Source organism: Pseudophryne corroboree, chromosome 5 (genome assembly GCF_028390025.1).
Source record: "Pseudophryne corroboree isolate aPseCor3 chromosome 5, aPseCor3.hap2, whole genome shotgun sequence".
Lineage (NCBI taxonomy): Eukaryota > Metazoa > Chordata > Amphibia > Anura > Myobatrachidae > Pseudophryne > Pseudophryne corroboree.
In genome coordinates, this window is record NC_086448.1 from 722,095,721 (window position 1) to 722,116,832 (window position 21,112).

The 21,112-nt window shown below is 46.4% G+C and overlaps 1 protein-coding gene across 1 annotated transcript in view; it reads left to right on the forward strand.

Annotated features, from left to right (window-relative positions):
* LOC134929367 (fatty acid-binding protein, adipocyte-like) overlaps nucleotides 1-21,112 on the forward strand; it is a 43,630-nt gene that overhangs the window by 22,301 nt on the left and 217 nt on the right. The window contains exons 2-3 of the mRNA XM_063925034.1: nucleotides 13,988-14,160; nucleotides 16,294-16,395. Coding sequence (XP_063781104.1) covers nucleotides 13,988-14,160; nucleotides 16,294-16,395 — 275 coding nt within the window. The remainder of the gene's footprint in view (nucleotides 1-13,987; nucleotides 14,161-16,293; nucleotides 16,396-21,112) is intronic.

Here is a 21,112-nt window from a genome sequence, read left to right on the forward strand (position 1 = left end):
GGCCTCCTACATACTGGGGAAGATCAATGATTTGTGCAGCAAACAGCCCTGACATTATAGAGGTTAATGAACTCTATAGTAAATATTACCTGTGTGCTATGTAAAGGTTAGGGAGAACCTCAATGCAGCGTGTAGTATTTCAGGTTCATCCTGTTCTCCAGTGAGTATAGAGATCATGTTTACCATAGGGTTCAGTAACTTCTATAGTGACAGAAATGCCACTCACTCCCCCGAACATAAAGGGACTGATGCAGAGATGAATACTAATTGGGCAGAAATAAAGGAGTGTATTTACTTGTATGCAGAGTTGTATGTATCACTGGGATGCACTCTCTATCTGTATGTGTGGATATATACTCATCACCATCATCATCATCATCACTATACTTCATCTTCACTATACATCAGACTATATTTAATGCACATGATACACCCGGAAACACGATTTTACGCATACATCCAAATCTAGGCAGATTGTAGTTTTATTGCTGAACTTTGCCAAGTGTGAGACACGCCAGGACGGCCTAGTTATGCCTCGTCAGTCACAAGTGGAGATGCGTCCAGGGCCGGTGCCAGGCTCCTTGCCACACTAGGCAGAGTTTCAGCCAACCGCCCCTCCTACTACTGATACTCACTTTCCAGCCATTACCACACGACTCTTAATAAATGAAAATAAGAAAATGGTGAGGCGCCATTTTCCCAGTGATTTCTGCAGCATTGCTGCTGCACCACGGGACTCCAGAGGGTGAGTATTAAACATAATGGGTGCAGGGTGTGCAGTGTGGGCACCCCTGGACCCTGGGGGTCCCGTATGCGATGCACACACTGCACCCATTATAGTAGATACACCAGTGGAAAGGAAGCATATGAGGTTCCTTCCCTTATGAGCAAGTTCAGGGGTGAGTCTTTACCTTTCTGTTAGGGGTCCAGATCTGCCCCTGGTGCTTACCAATATCAGATAGACATTAACTTAAGATTGTTAAGAAAACGGGTGTCTATTCATGAAGCAGTGAAAAGTGTGGAGAAGTGAGCCAGTAGAAAAGTTGCCCCATGGCAACCAATCAGCTGCTCTGTACAATAGTGTGCAAATAATATATGTTACTTCAATTCTGATTGGTTGCCATGGGTAACTTCTCAACTGGCTCAATTCTCTACACTTTTCACTGCTTAATGAATAGACCCCTTGGTCACTTGATGTGGAGGCACAAACAACTATGGTGCCTAGTAATCATTATTCAGGTGTGATAATCCACCCAGCCTGACATCCCTCCTGTATTATTTTTCCCCTGTAATCCCACCTGTAGTAATTTTCTAAATTACCGTAATCCCTGTAACATTATTGTACCCACCATGCCATAATGATGATGCTTGAGCCATGACCAACACTACTAAGCAATTCCTAACAAACATGAGTTAGGACCTTAGAATCAGGATCAGCTTTATTGGCCAGGTATACAAGCGGCGGGGGGAGGGAGGGGGGCAGGGAAGGGGGGGGGAGTAAAGTCATACAGATATGCATACCGTAGGGACACAAGTTAGTTACATGGACGTCTAGTCAGTCAATGTTCAGGAGTTCATCAGGCGGACCGCTTGGGGAAAGAACCTTTTGAGGCTTCTGGTGGACCTGGCGGAGACGGCCCTGTAACGCCTGCCTAAAGGAAGCAAGTTAAACATGCTGTGGCCGGGGTGTAGCTGGTCCTTTACTATCTTCGTTGCCCGCTTTCTAGCTCCGGACAGGTACAGGTCCTGGACTGAGGGGTCTGGTACATACACACCACCGTCCTCTGAGTCCTCAGCACTATATACGTTTATATTTTATGTGTTCTTCCTGCAATTACTGAAATAAATATAATTAATTTAAAAGAATGTAGCTGGCCGCACTCATGGGACAATAAATCCCAAAACAATAAAAATAAGAATTTACTTACCGATAATTCTATTTCTCGGAGTCCGTAGTGGATGCTGGGGTTCCTGAAAGGACCATGGGGAATAGCGGCTCCGCAGGAGACAGGGCACAAAAGTTAAGCTTTAGGATCAGGTGGTGTGCACTGGCTCCTCCCCCTATGACCCTCCTCCAAGCCTCAGTTAGGATACTGTGCCCGGACGAGCGTACATAATAAGGAAGGATTTTGAATCCCGGGTAAGACTCATACCAGCCACACCAATCACACTGTACAACCTGTGATCTGAACCCAGTTAACAGTATGAGAACAGAGGAGCCTCTGAAAGATGGCTCACTACAACAATAACCCGATTTAGTTAACAATAACTATGGCCCTCATTCCGAGTTGATCGGTCGCAAGGCGAATTTAGCAGAGTTACACACGCTAAGCCGCCGCCTACTGGGAGTGAATCTTAGCTTCTTAAAATTGCGACCGATGTATTCGCAATATTGCGATTACTAACTACTTAGCAGTTTCAGAGTAGCTCCAGACTTACTCTGCCTGTGCGATCAGTTCAGTGCTTGTCGTTCCTGGTTGACGTCACAAACACACCCAGCGTTCGCCCAGGCACTCCCACCGTTTCTCCGGCCACTCCTGCGTTTTTTCCGGAAACGGTAGCGTTTTCAGCCACACGCCCCTGAAACGCCGTGTTTCCGCCCAGTAACACCCATTTCCTGTCAATCACATTACGATCGCCGGAGCGAAGAAAAAGCCGTGAGTAAAAATACTTTCTTCATAGTAAAGTTACTTGGCGCAGTCGCAGTGCGAACATTGCGCATGCGTACTAAGCGGATTTTCACTGCGATGCGATGAAAAATACCGAGCGAACAACTCGGAATGAGGGCCTATGTACAAGTATTGCAGATAATCCGCACTTGGGATGGGCGCCCAGCATCCACTACGGACTCCGAGAAATAGAATTATCGGTAAGTAAATTCCTATTTTCTCTATCGTCCTAGTGGATGCTGGGGTTCCTGAAAGGACCATGGGGATTATACCAAAGCTCCCAAACGGGCGGGAGAGTGCGGATGACTCTGCAGCACTGAATGAGAGAACTCCAGGTCCTCCTTAGCCAGGGTATCAAATTTGTAGGATTTTACAAACGTGTTCTCCCCCGACCACGTAGCCGCTCGGCAAAGTTGTAAAGCCGAGACCCCTCGGGCAGCCGCCCAAGAAGAGCCCACCTTCCTTGTGGAATGGGCATTTACATATTTTTGGCTGTGGCAAGCCTGCCACAGAAAGTGCAAGCTGAATTGTACTACAAATCCAACGAGCAATAGTCTGCTTAGAAGCAGGGGCACCCAGCTTGTTGGGTGCATACAGGATAATACAGCAAGTCAGATTTCCTGACTCCAGCCGACCTGGAAAACTATATTTTCAGGGCCCTGACAACATCCAGCAACTTGGAGTCCTCCAAGTCCCTAGTAGCCGCAGGTACCACAATAAGCTGGTTCAGGTAAAACGCTGACACCACCTTAGGGATAAACTGGGGACGAGTCCGCAGCTTTGCTCTGTCCGAATGGACAATCAGATATGGCTTTGTGAGACAAAGCCGCCAATTTTGACACTCGCCTGGCCGAGGCCAGGACCAACCGCATGTTCACTTTCCATGTGAGATATATCAAATCCACAGATTTGAGTGGTTTAAACCAATGTGATTTTTGGAATCCCCAAAACTACGTTGAGATCCCCCAGTGCCACTGGAGACATCAAAAGGGGTTGTATATGCAGTACTCCCTTGACAAACTTCTGGACTTCAGGAACTGAAGCCAATTCTTTCTGGAAGAAAATCGACAGGCCGAAATTTGAACCTTAATGGACCCCAATTTGAGGCCCATAGACACTCCTGTTTGCAGGAAATATAGGAATTAACCTAGTTGAAATTCTTCCGTGGAGCCTTCCTGGCCTCACACCATGGAACATATTTTCACCTAAACTGTGATAATGTTGTGCGGTCACCTCCTTCCTGGCTCTGACCAGGGTAGGGATGACCTCTTCCGGAATGCCTTTTTCCCTTAGGATCCGGCGTTCACCCGCCCCTGCGTCAACGCAGCTGCGGTAAGTCTTGGAACAGACATGATTCTTGCTGAATCAAGACCCTTCTTATCTCTTGAAGTTCCGGTTACCAAGTCCTTCTTGGCCAAACCAGAGCCACGAGTATAATTCTTACTCCTCTCCTTCCTATAATTCTCAATACCCTGGGTATGAGAGGCAGAGGAGGGAACACATACCCGACTGGTACACCCACGGTGTTACCAGAGCGACCCAGCTATTGCCTGAGGGTCTCTTGACCTGGCGCTTCAGGTGGGACGCCATCTTATGACCACCTTTGGTCTTTCCCACGGTTTACAATCATGTGGAAACTTCCAGATGAAGTTCCCACTTTTCCGAGTGGAATTCATTCCTGCTGAGGAAATTCAGTTTTCCACTCCCGGAATGAACACTGCTGACAGTGTTATCACATGATTTTTTGCTCAGCGAAAAGTTCTTGCTGTCATTGCCCTCCTGCTTCTTGTGCCGCCCCGTCTGTTTACGTGGGCGACTGCCATGATGATGTCCGACCAGATCAGCACCGACTGACTTTGAAGCAGAGGTCTTCCTAGGCTCAGAGCATTGGAAATTGCTCTTAGCTCCAGTATATTCATGTGGAGAAAAGTCTCCAGACTTGACCACATTCCTTGGAAATTTCTTCCCTGTGTGACTGCTTCCCAGCCTCTTAGGCTGGCATCCGTGGTCACCAGAACACAGTCCTGAATGCTGAATGTGCTGTCCTCTAGAAGATGAGCACTCTGCAGCCCCCACAGAAGAGACACCCTTGTCCTTGGAGACAGGATTATCTGCTGATGCATCTGAAGATGCGATCCGGACCATTCGTCCAGCAAATCCCCCTGAAATTTTTTTTGCGTGAGATCTGCCGAATGGAATTGCTTCGTAAGAAGCCACCATTTTTCCAGGACTCCTGTGCATTGATGCACTGATACTTGGCCTGGTTTTAGGAGGTTTCTGACTAGTTCGGATAGCTCCCTGGCTTTCTCCTCCAGGAGAAACACCTTTTTCTGGACTATGCCCAGAATCATTCCTAGGAACAGCAGACGTATCGTCGGAAAAACGCTGCGATTTTTGGAATATTTAGAATCCACTCGTGCTGTCATAGAACTACTTTAGATAGTGCTATTCCGACCTCCAACTGTTCTCTGGACCTTTCCCTTTTCAGGATATCGTCCAAGTAAGGGATAATTAAGATGCCCTTTTCTTTGAAGAGAATCATCTTTTCGGCCATTACCTTGGTAAAGGCCCGGGGTGCCGTGGATAATTCAACGGCAGCGTCAGAAACTGATATTGACAGTTCTGTACCACGAACCATAGGTACCCTTGTTGAGAAGGGCAAATTTGGACATGGAGGTAATCCTTGATGTCCAGGGACACCATATAGTCCCCTTTTTTCCGGTTCGCTATCACTGTCTGAGTGACTCCATCTTGATTTGAACCTTTGTATGCAAGTGTTCAAAAATTTCAGATTTAGAATATGTCTCACCAAGCCGTCTGGCTTCAGTACCACAATATAGTGTGGAAGACTAATACCCTTTTCCTTGATTGTAGGAGGGGTACTTTGATTATCACCTGCTGGAAATACAGCTTGTGAATTTTTTTTCCAATACTGCCTCCCTGTCGGAGGGAGCCTTTGGTAAAGCAGACTTCAGGAACCTGCGAGGAAAAGATGTCTCGAATCTCCAAACTGTACCCCTGGGATAATACTTTGTACGATCTAGGGGTCAACTTGCGAGTGATCCCACTGCACGCTGAGACTCTTGAGACGACCCCCCACCTCACCTGAGTCAGCTTGCACGGCCCCAGCGTCCTGCTGAGGACTTGGCAGACTCGGTGGAGGGCTTCTGTTCCTGGAAAGGGGCTGCCTTCTGCAGTCTACTTCCCTTTCCTCTATGTCTGGGCAGATATGACTGGCCTTTTGCCCGCATGCCCTTATGGGAACGGAAGGATTGAGGCTGAAAAGACAGTGTCTTTTTCTGCTGAGATGTGACTTGGGGTAAAAAGGTTGGATTTCCCAGCTGTTGCCGTGGCCCCCAGGTCCGATGGACCGACCCCAAGTACCTACTCTCCTTTATACGACCATACTTTCATGTGCCGTATGGGATCTGCATCACCTGACCACTGTCGTGTCCATAACATCTTCTGGCAGATATGGACAACGCACTTATCTTGATGCCAGAGTGCAAATATCCCTCTGTGCATCTCGCATATATATATATATATATATAGACTGCATCCTATTAAATGCTCTATATCACTAAAATATTTTCAGTCAGGGAATCCGACCAAGCCAACCCAGCACTGCATTTCCAGGCTGAGGCGATCGCTGGTCGCAGTATAACCACCGTATGTGTGTATATACTTTTTAGGATATTACTCCAGCTTCATATCAGCTGGCTCCTTGAGGGCGGCCGTATCTGTTTTATTTTATCTGATTCAGGAAAAACTACGGTAGTTTTTTCACTGCCACATAATACCCATCTTTGTGGTACTTGTAGTATCAGAAATATGTAACACCTCCTTCATTGCCCTTAACGTGTGGCCCTAATGAGGAATACGTTTGTTTATTCACCGTCGACACTGGATTCAGTGTCCGTGTCTGTGTCTGTGTCGACCGACTAAGGTAAACGGGCGTTTTAAACCCCTGACGGTGTTTTTGAGACGTCTGGACCGGTACTAATTGTTTGTCGGCCGTCTCATGTCGTCAACCGACCTTGCAGCGTGTTGACATTATCACGTAATTCCCTAAATAAGCCATCCATTCCAGTGTCGACTCCCTAGAGAGTGACATCACCATTACAGGCAATTGCTCCGCCTCCTCACCAACATCGTCCTCATACATGTCGACACACACGTACCGACACACAGCACACACACAGGGAATGCTCTGATAGAGGACAGGACCCACTAGCCCTTTGGAGAGACAGAGGGAGAGTTTGCCAGCACACACCAAAAACGCTATAATTATATAGGGACAACCTTATATAAGTGTTTTCCCTTATAGCATCTTTATATATATGTCTAACGCCAAATTAGTGCCCCCCCTCTCTGTTTTAACCCTGTTTCTGTAGTGCAGTGCAGGGGAGAGCCTGGGAGCCTTCCCTCCAGCCTTTCTGTGAGGGAAAATGGCGCTGTGTGCTGAGGAGATAGGCCCCGCCCCCTTTTCGGCGGGCTCGTCTCCCGCTCTTCAACGGATTCTGGCAGGGGTTAAATATCTCCATATAGCTCCCGGAGGCTATATGTGAGGTATTTTTTGCCAAATAACAGGTTTCCATTGCTGCCCAGGGCGCCCCCCCCCAGCGCCCTGCACCCTCAGTGACTGCCGTGTGAAGTGTGCTGAGAGCAATGGCGCACAGCTGCAGTGCTGTGCGCTACCTTAAGAAGACTGAAGAGTCTTCTGCCGCCGATTTCTGGACCTCTTCTCTTTTCGGCATCTGCAAGGGGGCCGGCGGCGCGGCTCCGGTGACCCATCCAGGCTGTACCTGTGATCGTCCCTCTGGAGCTAATGTCCAGTAGCCTAAGAAGCCAATCCATCCTGCACGCAGGTGAGTTCACTTCTTCTCCCCTAAGTCCCTCGATGCAGTGATCCTGTTGCCAGCAGGACTCACTGTAAAATAAAAAACCTAAAACTAAACTTTTCTAAGCAGCTCTTTAGGAGAGCCACCTAGATTGCACCCTTCTCGGCCGGGCACAAAAACCTAACTGAGGCTTGGAGGAGGGTCATAGGGGGAGGAGCCAGTGCACACCACCTGATCCTAAAGCTTAACTTTTGTGCCCTGTCTCCTGCGGAGCCGCTATTCCCCATGGTCCTTTCAGGAACCCCAGCATCCACTAGGACGATAGAGAAATGTAGTTGTTCCCACATTACAGATCCTTTATGTTCTTTTGTCAAGGATGTAAGTTAAAGTTTCCAAAACGTTGTCGTTTGTGTTTTAGTATCCCAGTATTGCCGTCTTCTACGTTATGTGGCATAAAACACGCTACCAAGGAGGTAGCTCCGGTCCTGGAGGCACTGAGTACAGAACTTGCATTGATTTTATCTGGCTCCATCTGATCTGTTTTCGGTCTCTCTCTCTCTCTCTCTCTCTCTCTCTCTCTCTTTATATATATATATATATATATATATATATACACACACACACACACACACACACACACACACACACACACACACACTGTATGGATGTATAATTGATCACAAAGTAAAATTTAAGCCTGGCGAGATATTAAACGACATTCACTGTGAATAAAATGCATGGAGTGCCACTTCTTTCATTCATCTGGAAACCATGGGGGTATATATATGAGGCAGGCATACATTAAACTTAGTGGGCATATTTGCAGTTATATTATGTGATACAGTTGCCAGGTTTTAATTCTTAAGGCTTTGTGATAGTGTAGGACCTGCATGTAGGTGGGGTACCGTGGAGCGGTATGCAGGCTTCCGTGCATTGGCCAATTCACTAACTAAACCCCCATCATTTATTTATTGATGTTGTGAGGACAAGTGAGCTTGCTATGGTGAGTGCTGAATTCTCTATTTGTATATATATATATATATATATATATATATATACATATACATACACACACACTAGGTGTCTAGACCCAACATATTCTTTGTCACCTCAGGTATCCCCACTCCCCGCTCGGCCTCCGCATCCTCTGCTTTGCAGTTCCTTGCCCTCCCCATCCAGAGTCCCACTGGTTGTTCCATCCTGCCCCGTCCCCAGTCCCATTGCTCTGTTCTGCCCACCCACTGCCCCAGTGGCGGAACAAGCAAGCGGTGGGCCCAGGTGCAACAAAATGCTTTGGCCCCCCCCCCCCCCCCCATCCCATCCAAGTCCACCCCATGGGCAGTGCGCGCCGTAGGCGCGCGCAAAAATACATAGTGGCGTGGCTTCGTGGGGAAGGGGTGTGTCCACAAAATAATACCAATTCATAAAACGGTGCACAGTAGTCTCCATTCTTCAAATTACGCCGCACAGTAGCACCACTACACCAGGTAGAGACCCTTTTACTCCTTACAGCGAACAGATTCCCCTTTTTACACATAACGGCAGACAGTGTGCACTTTTTACACATAACGGCAGACAGCGTGCCCTCGTTACACATAGCGGCAGACAGCATACACTTTTTACACAATGGCAGACAGCGTGCCCTCGTTACACATAGCGGCAGACAGCGTGCCCTCGTTACACATAGCGGCAGACAGCGTGCACTTTTTACACATTACGGCAGACAGCGTCCCCATTTTACACATTACGGCAGACAGCGTCCCCATTTTACACATTACGGCAGACACCATACACTTTTACACATAACGGCAGATAGCGTGCCCTTTTTACACATTACGGCAGATAGCGTGCCCTTTTTACACATTACGGCAGGCAGATTCTACCTTTTTACACATAGCGGCAGGCAGATTCCCCATTTTTATACATAGCGGCAGGCAGATTCCCCATTTTTATACATAGCGGCAGGCAGATTCCCCATTTTTATACATTACGGCAGGCAGATTCCCCATTTTTACACATTGCGGCAGGCAGATTCCCCATTTTTACATTGCGGCAGGCAGATTCCCCATTTTTACACATTGCGGCAGGCAGATTCCCCATTTTTACATTGCGGCAGGCAGATTCCCCATTTTTTACATTGCGGCAGGCAGATTCCCCATTTTTATACATAGCGGCAGGCAGTCCCCCCTTTTTACACATTGCGGCAGGCAGTCCCAACAAATAAAAAAAGAAAGAGAAAGAAAGAAAGAAAGAAAGAAAGAAAGAAAGAAAGAAGAATTATACTTACCCTCTCTGTTGGCTCAGGCTCCTCGGTGCAGCTTCCCGGGCAGTAGAGAAGAAGGAGGAGGGAGGTGAAGGAGGGAGCCGCAGCAGCGCTGTGTTACTGGTGGAGGCGCTGCTGCTGCTGCTGCTGCCCCTCTGCTTCCCTATAGGCTGTTCTCAGAGACAGCCTATAGTGAAGCAGAGGAGCAGCAGCAGCAGCGCCTCCACCAGTAACAAAGCGCTGCTGCGGCTCTCTCCTTCACTGAGAGACTGTGACCTGTTTGTATATGAGGGAGGGAGGGACGGACCCTCCTCCCTCCTTCGTGTGCGGGTGGCCAGAATCGTTCCTTATGACGGGCGGGTCACGGGAGCGCTGGTGTGCGGCTGCGGCATGACATACAATGAGTCATTGTGACTCATTCATGTAATGCCGGCCGGCGGCTGTGGGCCCTTGAGTGCGGCGGGGCCCCAGTGCAATGCACTGCCTGCCCCGCCAGTAGTTCCGCCCCTGCACTGCCCCCTCCCCGCCCGCTTCTCCTCTCCTAAGTCTGTCCCTTCTCCCTCACAGTGGAAGTCATTGAGGAATATGCTCAGGCCTCCACTATATATAACCTGTATGTTTATTTGTTCTCAAACTGTGAGAACTATTGTATTTCTACAGCAAATAAAGGAACCTTTCATTTACCTTATCACCTCTGTGCGGAGATTTATTATCTGTGTGTGCACACAACTCAGTTTACCGTGAGTAAAAGGGAACTTCCAAAGGATCTGTGAATATCCATAAAGATTGATTATAGTCTGAAAGCAAGTCTTTTATACTCATTGGCTAGAAAGTTAGCGCTGGAGGCTGGAGCTGCAGTTTTTCTGTTTATAGCTGCACCAGAATCATGCGTACTCATTATTAAACCATCAGAAATAGCGTGCTATTTATCAGCATCAATGAAACTTCAAAAACCTCTCTACTACAGCAGTAACAACTGTCTGTCTTGTGTCACAAAGAAAAAGGAAAAAGAAAATGTTAAAATACAAGCAGCAGTAAGTGAAGAAAGTACCTATCAGTGGGGGTCATTCCGAGTTGATCGTAGCTGTGCTAAATTTAGCAAAGCTACGATTAGGCACTCAGACATGTGGGGGGATGCCCAGGACAGGGCTAGTCCGCCCCGCATGTCAGTGCCGGCACCCCCTGCAGAAATGCAAAAGCATCGCACAGCTGCGATGCTTTTGCATTTCAGGAGTAACTCCTGGCCAGTCCTCGCTGGCCGGGTCGCAGCGGCTGCGTGTGACATCATGCAGCCGCCGCGGCCTGCCTCCCCAACGGTCCGGCCATGCCTGCGTTGGTTTGATCGTTCCCCCTAAACGGCGGCTTAACGCCGCCGTTCAGACCCCTTTCGCCCAGCGACCGCCTCTGCCTCAGAGGCAATCGCTGGGCGAGAGGGGGCTGAATGGCCTTCGGCTGTCTGGCATGCGCAGTTCCGACCTGATCGCTGCGCTGCGGTAAACTGCAGCGAGCTATCGGGTTGGAATGACCCCCCGTGTCAGGAGTAGGAGCGCATTTGCAGACTTGAGACAACTACAAAAATGTAATGAGTCCTGTTGATGTCATTATCATAAGTAATTTATGCCTGCCTCTAATCATTTGGAAATAATATGGCTTTCTCGGGCATACATGCATCTGTATCCCCATCTGTAGTCCTTTGAAAGTGCCAGAACATGCCCAGGGGTTTATTGAGATAGAAAGGCAGCCCAGAAAATGTAAGGAAGCAGGCCTAATGTGGGTAGGGTCTGTTGAGGGAATGTGGTCCGTCAGGTGGCCAGGATTCCTCCTCATAGTGAATGATTCTGAGTTGGATGCAGTTGCTGCCTTCTTTGCGTCTTTTGCTCAAGTTGGCTAATGCCACTACAATGCCTTTCCTTGGTATACATCAGTCCTTCCGAATACAAGGACTCAGACGCCACCTGTCAGTGTCTTCAGACCCTGAAATCATGCTTTGTGCACCATCGCTCGCACCATTGATACTTTCACCAGCCCTAAGCTACGTGCAGCTCATCCATCTGAGTATGGCCTCCAATGTGAGCAACTAGGCATCACTATACACAGCCACTTTGAGCAGCACTCCCATACTATGTTACATCTGCGTCTGATTAACCAACCCCCAGGAGCCAGTACATCCAATTTATTTTGTGTGTGTCTCTAAAAACATAAAACAAAACTAAAATTAGACCGGTAGCCTCCTGGACATATAAACAAACAGTATGGTAGACCCAAGCCTAAACTACCACAATTACCTGAAATTTATAAGATGTACACTACACAGCGAAATGTGGGGAATATTCCATTGGCCTTCCAGTGTGGTATACTGACGGTAAGCAGATTTACTAGGTCAGGTGTCACTACATCAGGGGACAGCTGCAAGCAATGTAACATGCCGAGAAATTCCTTTAGGTGAAGGGAAACCACCTCCGCTTAGGAAGTTTAGCTCTATGCTGCCTCTCCCGCGTGGTTAACGGCATCCGGAAGTGCCCGCTAGCCTTAGTGGATGACAGCTTCTATTTTGCGTTCCACAGTGGAACATAAATCCCGGAAATGCTGAAGGCGGCCTAGCAGACATATAAATCAGCCTGGGCCTGTGTGAATGGGCCTGGCTGGAGCATGGGACCAGCCCAGCTGGAACTTTCCCGCTTTCTCTGTGACCCAATATGCCCCTGAACATGTCCTTGCTGTGCTTGGCCTACGTTAGAATGCCACTTCCTTACCCAGTCCTTCCTCTCCAGTTGCAGTGTGTCCGCTTTCTTGGAAGGAACGGGGAGATTTCACACAAGACATGGGGCCCGATTCAGGTTGGATCGCAATACGCAATCCAACCACAAAAAATGCTAAAAGGATGCGGGAGCATGCGCAGGTACATTTATAGAAAAATAATACTTATTTGCTTAGGTTAAAAAAATAAAAATAAGGATAGAATGCATTAAACCACCAAGAAGCTTGAATCAAATGTCCAGTTCATTTAGCAGATATATGTTTTTCCTTACTATTATGATTATCCTTTTTTTATATGGCGCCACAAGGGATCCGCAGCGCCCATTACACAGTACATAATCAAATGAGTAAACAAGAAAACAGCACTTACAGTTCAAGACAATATAGGACAGGTATAGAAAACCCAGGGTTAGGTGCCATCAGAGGGAGTATGGAGTATAAGATTGTGTAAGTAAGAAAAGGAAAGGCACATGAGGAAAGAAGTCCCTGCTCTTGCGAGCTTACAATCTAAAAGATGCAATCATGGTCATATCGACTCAAAGATGTTCCAATGTCTCTGACTGTCATGCATTTAGCCTCATTGTTTTAGTCTAGTAAAAGTTAGAGAGATTTTCCAAACTTGCGTAAAAAATAATCAAACCATTAGAGAAGCAATAAACTGTTTGAACCTCTCTAGCAGTTATCATTACTATTTTACAGTGGTGGGGCCATTCAAAACGCGCCATTGTCTATGAAGAGTTGATACCATTGACTGGTTATTACTTTTATACTGAGAAGCCAAAAAATAATGTAAACATGGACCCTTGTACACATTTTTTGAGCCTATGGGGAAATACATTATTCTGAAATTACCTTTTGTACTTAGTATATTGGTTCTTTGGGCCCTCCCAGTCTGTACATACATTCTCAGCAAATAAAATTGTTGCTTACAGTGGTGTGATCATTTAGACTTCTCTAGTCACTTTTCAAATCTGTCATCCACCCTCCGTCACCATTCACCATCGCCCGCTATCACAGGGCCCCAAAGGAAGGCCCCCTAGGACATAACAAAAATTTTCCGAGCCCCATAGGGCCACAATGTGCATGCAGCAATTTCTCACCACCTAATTTTCTGAAGCTCCCTTTAATGATTACTCCTTGGCTGCTTTCATGGTTATTGATAGCAAAAAGTTTGCACTGTTATTCAACAAGGTTTTACTTACTATGATGACATCTATTGCCCGATTAGTAGAGAGTGCTCCAGTAAGCCATTGGGCTATAACAGGGAACACTCCCCCCCTTCCCCCCCCCCCCCCCCACATCCATTAGCTACAGTACCTGTTGCAGATATATCTTGTGCTACCATGATAGTTCTGCTTTTGTGCACAAGCTCTTAGTCTATGTGTATTATGTGTATGTTTTTTTGTTGCATATTAGAGAGTGTGTGAAAAAAAAATAATTCTGTGCTATTTTTGCAGGAGTGGGTTTTGTCATCCGGAAAGCCATTCTTGCACTGAAACCTGACGTGACCATCTGTATAAATGGAGATACCTGGTGTATTAAAACAGTGAGCACATTTAAGACAAAGGAGCTTTCATTTAAATTAAACACAGAGTTTGAAGAAGCCACTGCAGATGGCAGAAACGTTAAGGTGAGGACCTCAAGGCCTAGCATTGCGGGCTCAGAGATTTTCACGGTGGGATGAGCGATACTGGTCCCATTGTGTATTGTTTTTCAAATGTCATTTTTTTCCCCATTTATCTGCTGAGGTTCCTCTGTCATATTTGCAGTTACCCTTGAAAGTGTGTTTTCGGGAAATAAGCTGCAAATATTCAATGATAAATGTGACCTTAACTCTTGTCTACTTCTTAATGACTGCCTGGCTTCCCAAGACATCAGAAAGGCAGACAATTAATTCAAGATGTAAAGTCCTCTGATCATCTAGTCCTTGACAGAAACAAAGCGCTTTGCTATGGAATTTTATTTGTGGGCCTCACAGCAACATTTTGTAAAGGCCTACATCAGCGGATGGAATGCCGGTGGTCAGGGCCGTTTCTTGGGGCAGGCGAGCAGTGCTAACTGTGGCTCCCTGCTTCCCCCTCCTATTTCTCCCTGAGTAACCCGCTCGGGGGGCGGAGTTTCACGGAATGACGCGGTTGCGTCGTTACGTCACGACGCAACCCCCGTCACTCCGCGAACCCCCCCCCCCCCCCCGAGCAGAGTACAGAGGGGGATCCAAGTTAGGAGGAGGGAAAGGCCGGCACGAGGAGCGACTGGTGAGGCGGGCCGAAGAGCGGTAATCGCCTCTGTAAGTATTCTCTCTCTCTCTCTCTCAATGTGTAAAATGGGGACACCTGCTGTAATGTGTGAAATGGGGACTCTTGCCTGCCGTAGTGTGGGGATTTAATGTATCAAGGGCATTGCAGTGTGTGGTATAATATGGTGCAGGGGGCATTACTGTGTGGGGCTTAATATGGTAGAATTTTTTTTTCCTGTGGTGGTCGTGATCTGTTGGAGCAGGGTCAAAAACTGGATTGTGAGGTAGTCTTTTCAGACGAGGCCATGCCCATATAAATGAGGCCATACCCATGTAGATGAGGCCACACCCCTTGCTGGGTGCGCGCACAAGTTTTTTTTAAATCTAGGTGTATGGGGGGGGCACATTTTTTTATGCCATGGGGGGGCGCATTTTTAAATCTCGCACTGGGAGCCAAATTGGCTAGAAACAGCCCTGCCGGTGGTCATATGACAGACACCAGCATCCCAAAGCAGAGATTCACGAAAGGGATCGGGTAAGTATGTTAATCCTGCCCCCCTAACCCTTAACCCTCCCTTTCCGCAGCCTAACCCTAACCTTCCACCCTCTCCCGCAGCCTAAACCTACCCCTCCCCTCCCCACAGCCTAACCCTAACCCTCCCTCCCCACAGCCTGACCCTAACCCTCCCACCCCCCAGATTAACCTTAACCCTTCCACAGCAGCCTAAACCTAACACCATCCCCTGCAGTTTACCAAGCAGGAGTCCCGGCAGAGCTTGTTCGGGATTCCGGCACCAGCGTTTTGATCCATAATGGTTGGGATTCCGACTGCCGGGATGCCGAACACTGGTATCCTGAACGAATCCCACATGATCAGTCCATAGTGGCTGAAACAGAATAATGAGGCCTCAGCCTGATCTCTGGAAGGAGCTTCATAAGCCGGGGGGAGGTTAGAGATTGCCTGCAGAACCACTGATTTGCAATTGCATGGAGCTTTCTCAGTGCCCTGGTAACAGGCCACATAGCATCTGAATTCCTGAAACAATGATAGTTCTGCTAGCGGTGTCGGACTGGGGCATGTAGGGCCCACCGGGGGAATGCTGTGGTAGGGGCCCATGTTTAGAGGTGTGGCCAGTCTGCAGAGGGGGTGTGGCCTTCCACCACATTGGTTTGACCAATGATTAGAGAGTGCAATGTTTGGGCCCTTTCATAAATATATACAGTAAATTCAGCTGCTGCATGCATGATAATGTACCAGATAACTTATCAGCAATGCACTCTAGAAAATACACCATAGTCCAGTATAAGGTAACATATGTATAATGTATAATTCAAGTGCACAGTCTGGAACCTGATCCTTAGAGCAGGAGGTGGGGCCCCAGGCAGTGGGGCCTACCGGTGGTTTCCTCTGTACCCCTGTGGGCCAGTCCAAGCCTGTCTGCTAGTGTGCCCAGGGTTTACTGTAGAAAGTGTCTTTATAGGAAAATACCTCACATTCTGCTGCGTTTGTTTACTTGCATTTTACAGACCATTGTGACTTTGGAAGATGGAGTATTGAAGCAAAAGCAGATGGTGGATGGCAAAGAGAATCTGATGACACGAGGAGTAAAAGATGGCCGCATGATAACTGTAAGTAGCGTGTAATGAGGCCCAGCACAATGCAGAATGTCAACAGTACATTTTAGTGTTAGGGTTAGGCTGTAGTTAGGGCTAGGCGTAGACTTAGGGATAGGCTGCACTGCTGAAGTTATGGCTGGGCTAGGATTAGGGCTAAAATGAGCTGGACACGCTGTCAGCAAGCCGAATGTCAACATGCACCATGTACATATTCTAGCAATGTCAACAGTACGACAGTGTCGATATTGTGAACATGATTGACATTCCGATTGTCAACAGTTCATACCACACCTGAGTAAGGCTAAAGGTGCATACACATAGTGAGATTTTTACTAAATGGCAATTTTGACTTTGCGATTTCCCTTTAACTCCACGGAGCCCAGAACCACCGATATTGACTGTACACACTGGGCGATTTTGACTATATACAATTTTGCCTATATTAGAAACTAGATTGTACACTTTCTAGTCAAAATTGTCTCGCCTGCACAGTCTATTTTTTCTTGCCATACCGACCCAGCGGGAGCACGCATCGGTATCGCAAGCTGTATACACAGTGCGATATGTGCTAACTTTTCTTACGATTTTGACTATATAATCAAAATTGTAAGCACACATCACACCATAGGGATCATTCCGAGTTAATCGTTCGCTAGCAACTTTTTGCAGCGCTGCAATCAGGTTAAATCTTGGCCAAACTGCGCATGTTTATGCGCCGCAATGCACAGGCGCGTCGTACGGGTACAAAGAGGATCGTGCTGGGCAATGGATTTAACAAAGAATCCATGCGCACAGCCGATCACAAGGTGATTGACAGAAAGAGGGCATTTGTGGGTGTCAACTGACCATTTTCTGGGAGTGTTTGGAAAAAAGAAGGCGTGTCCAAGCATTTGAAGGGCGTGTGTATGACGTCAATTCCGGGACCAAAGAGACTGAAGTGATCGCAGCGGCTGAGTAAGTCCAGAGCTACTCAGAAACTACAAAAAACTTTTTTTGTGCCGTTGGCTGCAAAAGCGTTCGCACACTTGCAAAGCGAAAAAACACTCCCCCATAGGCAGCGACTATCTGATCGCAGCACAGCAAAAAGTTGCTAGCGAGCGATCAACTCGGAATGACCCCCCATGGGTATGCACCTTAACCACTTGCCGGGCATGGTCGCATCAGATGTGACCATGCCTGCAAGTGTTCTATCTGACCTGGTCGCACAGGATGCGACCAGCCAGATAGAGAGTGTTAGCAGCTGCAGGGAAGATAAACTTCCCTCCGCTGCTGCTATCATAGGGACCGGAAGGTCCCTCTGCCTCCCTGCACTCTCCCCAGAGCCGGCCCTAACCAATATGATGCCCTAGGCAAGATTTTGGCTGGTGCCCCCTAGCACAACCACTGGTTCCGCCTCTGAACTTGCACCTCTTTCCCAGCACCATCACCCCTCACCCATAGCAGTCCTTATTTTGGTGTTTGTAAACCCTATATTTTAAATAGGAACAGTTCGCACATTTGGCACACAGCTCAAAAAGGGGTGTGTTATTGCTGGCAAGGGGCATGGCCACACAATAGTAACCCCAATTCCAATTACGCCACACAGTACTGCACTTTATTCACATTTGATCATGCGATATTGTCCATAATTCATATTACATCCCACAGTAGTACCACTTTACCTTAAACGTTACTCCTCACAGTAGAGCCCCTTATTCACATTACATCACACTGAATTGCTCCTTATTCACATTAAACCAGACCCTAGTGCTCTTTTTTCACATTAGATGACACAGTAGTGCCCTTTCTATACGCAACGCCACATAGTAGAGCACCTTATACACATAATGGCACACATTAGTAATGCATTTATACACATAATTCCACACAGTAATGCCCCTTACACATATTAGACATATTATTAATGTCCTTATAAACATAATGCGCCTTACACATTATGACCACCTTTATTAATGCCTTTTTACACATAATGTCCCTTACACATATGCCGCACATTATTAATGCCCTTATACACATAATGACACACATAGTGCCCCTTAAAAATATGTTGCATATTATTAATGCATTTTTACATGACACACATAATGCTCCTTACACATATTCCGAACACTACTGCACAACCAACCCACTCACATGCACACAGCACTCGCACTGCCACTAACACTGTGGCCTCTGCCTCTGCTTGGATACAGATGTGTCCTCATAAATCTTGCCTCAATGCTAACGTCGGGCACCTTTTTTATGAAAATGCATCTTATTTGCATTGCTATGTGGCTAGGATGCACAAGCACCTTCTGCTGATTAAAATGATATGCAGCATGCCTATATACTGTGTAAGACTGTGGCTGTATCTGCATATGAAATGGTACATACAGAATATAGGCATGCCGCATATCATTTTAATCAGCAGAAGCTGCTGATGCCCGTAGGCATATCAAATGCCCTAGGCAATTGCCTAGTTTGCCTATACCTATGGCCGGCTCTGAGATTTACTAAAGTCAAAACAGAAAAACTCGACCAAAAAAAATGACTTTAGAACAAGTTACAACATTTGTCCAACAATCAAAATTTTTTTCCATAGATGTCTATAGAAACCGGAGATTTGAGATTTAGTAAATTTACCCCCAAAACTCTCATTGATGATCGAACTCTTCATTAAAGAGAGCATTGCAGTTCACCTCACCACCATCCATTGCATAATGGAGCAGCAACAGGGGAATGTAGAGTGCACCCACCAATCCTGTTCAGTTATGTGATGTGATAACACTGCCATGTGCACAACAGGCGTCATTAGAGTGATGCGTGCCGCACCCGGGACTTACCCTTCCAGGGATTAACATCAAAATGCTGGCTCCTCCGCAGTGACTGGGAGCTGTATTTGCCTATGTGATGGTACATTATATTATACCACTGGGGTCAGAGGAGATACATGGCAGCAGCAGCCTGCATACCACGCGTGATGGGAAACAGGGGTCTGACTGGTGCATTCTGCCAATTATGGAATTATCATCTAATTAAGTGGGAATAAAAGGCAAATGTCATTATGGGGACAGGTATTGGTAAATTTTGGATGGAGAACCTCTTTTGGGTTCAGTATATTTGGCCGACAGTCATCATGTCCACACACATGGTGCAAATGTTGACAAGGTGCAAATAATTACATGTTCAGCATGTCGACACAGACAAAATGACGACATGGTCACAACATTCTATTAGAAAGTGAGCGATAATATTGATCAGGGTCATGCAGTGGATGTGATCTTTTTGGACTTCGCTAAGGCCTTTGACAAAGTTCCACATAACAGACTAATTCTCAGATTAAGGGAGCTTGGGGTAGGGGACACTATTTGTACTTGGGTGAACAATTGGCTGTTCAATAGGGAACAGCGAGTGGGATTAATGGGATGTACTCTGAATGGGCTTCAGTGCTCAGTGGAATACTACAGGGTTCAGTACTCGGACCATTGTTGTTTAACATATGCATTAATGACCTAAGAGAGGGCCTGGAAAGCACAGTATCAATTTTTGCAGATGATACTAAGCTATGTAGAGTAATTAATTCAGACAAGGATGTTGAGTCTCTACAGAATGACTTATCTAGACTTGAGGTCTGGGCGGATAAATGGAGAATAAGGTTCAATACAGACAAATGTAAAGTTATGCACTTTGGGACTAAGAACAATCAGGCAGCCTATAAACTAAATGGGGAAAATGTAGGGATAACAGTAATTGAAAAAGATTTGGGAGTGCTCATCGATAATAAACTTGGTAGCAGTACGCAATGTCAAAATGCAGCAACAAAAGCAAATAAGGTGTTAGCATGCATTGATCGGGGAATGGAGACAAGGGATGAGAGTGTAATCCTGCCACTGTATAAATCATTGGTGCGGCCACACCTGGAATACTGTGTACAGTTCTGGGCACCACACTATAAAAAAGATATCTTGGAACTCGAAAAGGTGCAGAGGCGAGCCTCCAAACTGGTTAAGGGGTTAGAGGCACTGGATTATGAGGAAAGACTTAAAAGGTTAGATTTGTTTACACTGGAAAAAAGGCGATTGAGAGGAGACATTATTAATATTTTTAAATACATTAAGGGACAATACAAGGATTTATCAAATGACTTGTTTATCAAAAAAACACTACATAGGACACGAGGACACCCCCTGAGGTTAGAAGAAAAAAAATTCCATACCCAACGGAGAAAAGGGTTCTACACAGTAAGAGCAGTAAAGATTTGGAATTCTTTGCCAGAGAAGGTAGTAATGGTGGACTCTATCAATAAGTTTAAAAATGGATTAGTTAAATTCCTAGCGGAAAAAAATATATCCAGGGATACAGCATTTAATTAAGATAAAAAATAAAAAATAAATATTATACGGGTTTAACTCGATGGACATCTGTCTTTTTCAACCTCAACAACTATGTAACTATGTAACATCGACAAGGCATTTTTCAGGTAACCCACCCTAACCCTTAACCATAACTCCTATGGTAATGTCAACATTTTAGCTGTGTCGACATCATAATATTTGACATTCTGATTTAGACATAGTGAATGCTGACGTCATGTCGGCATACCCCTTTTTAGTATCAAAAATGATTGTTGTAACTTGTAGAATCTTATAAGGAATAACGTTCTCAATTCACGTTTTTAAGAGAAGTGTCCACATTGCTTCATGTTTAAAACAAATTGTTAACATTTTTCATTTGTTCCTAGTTTCTATAT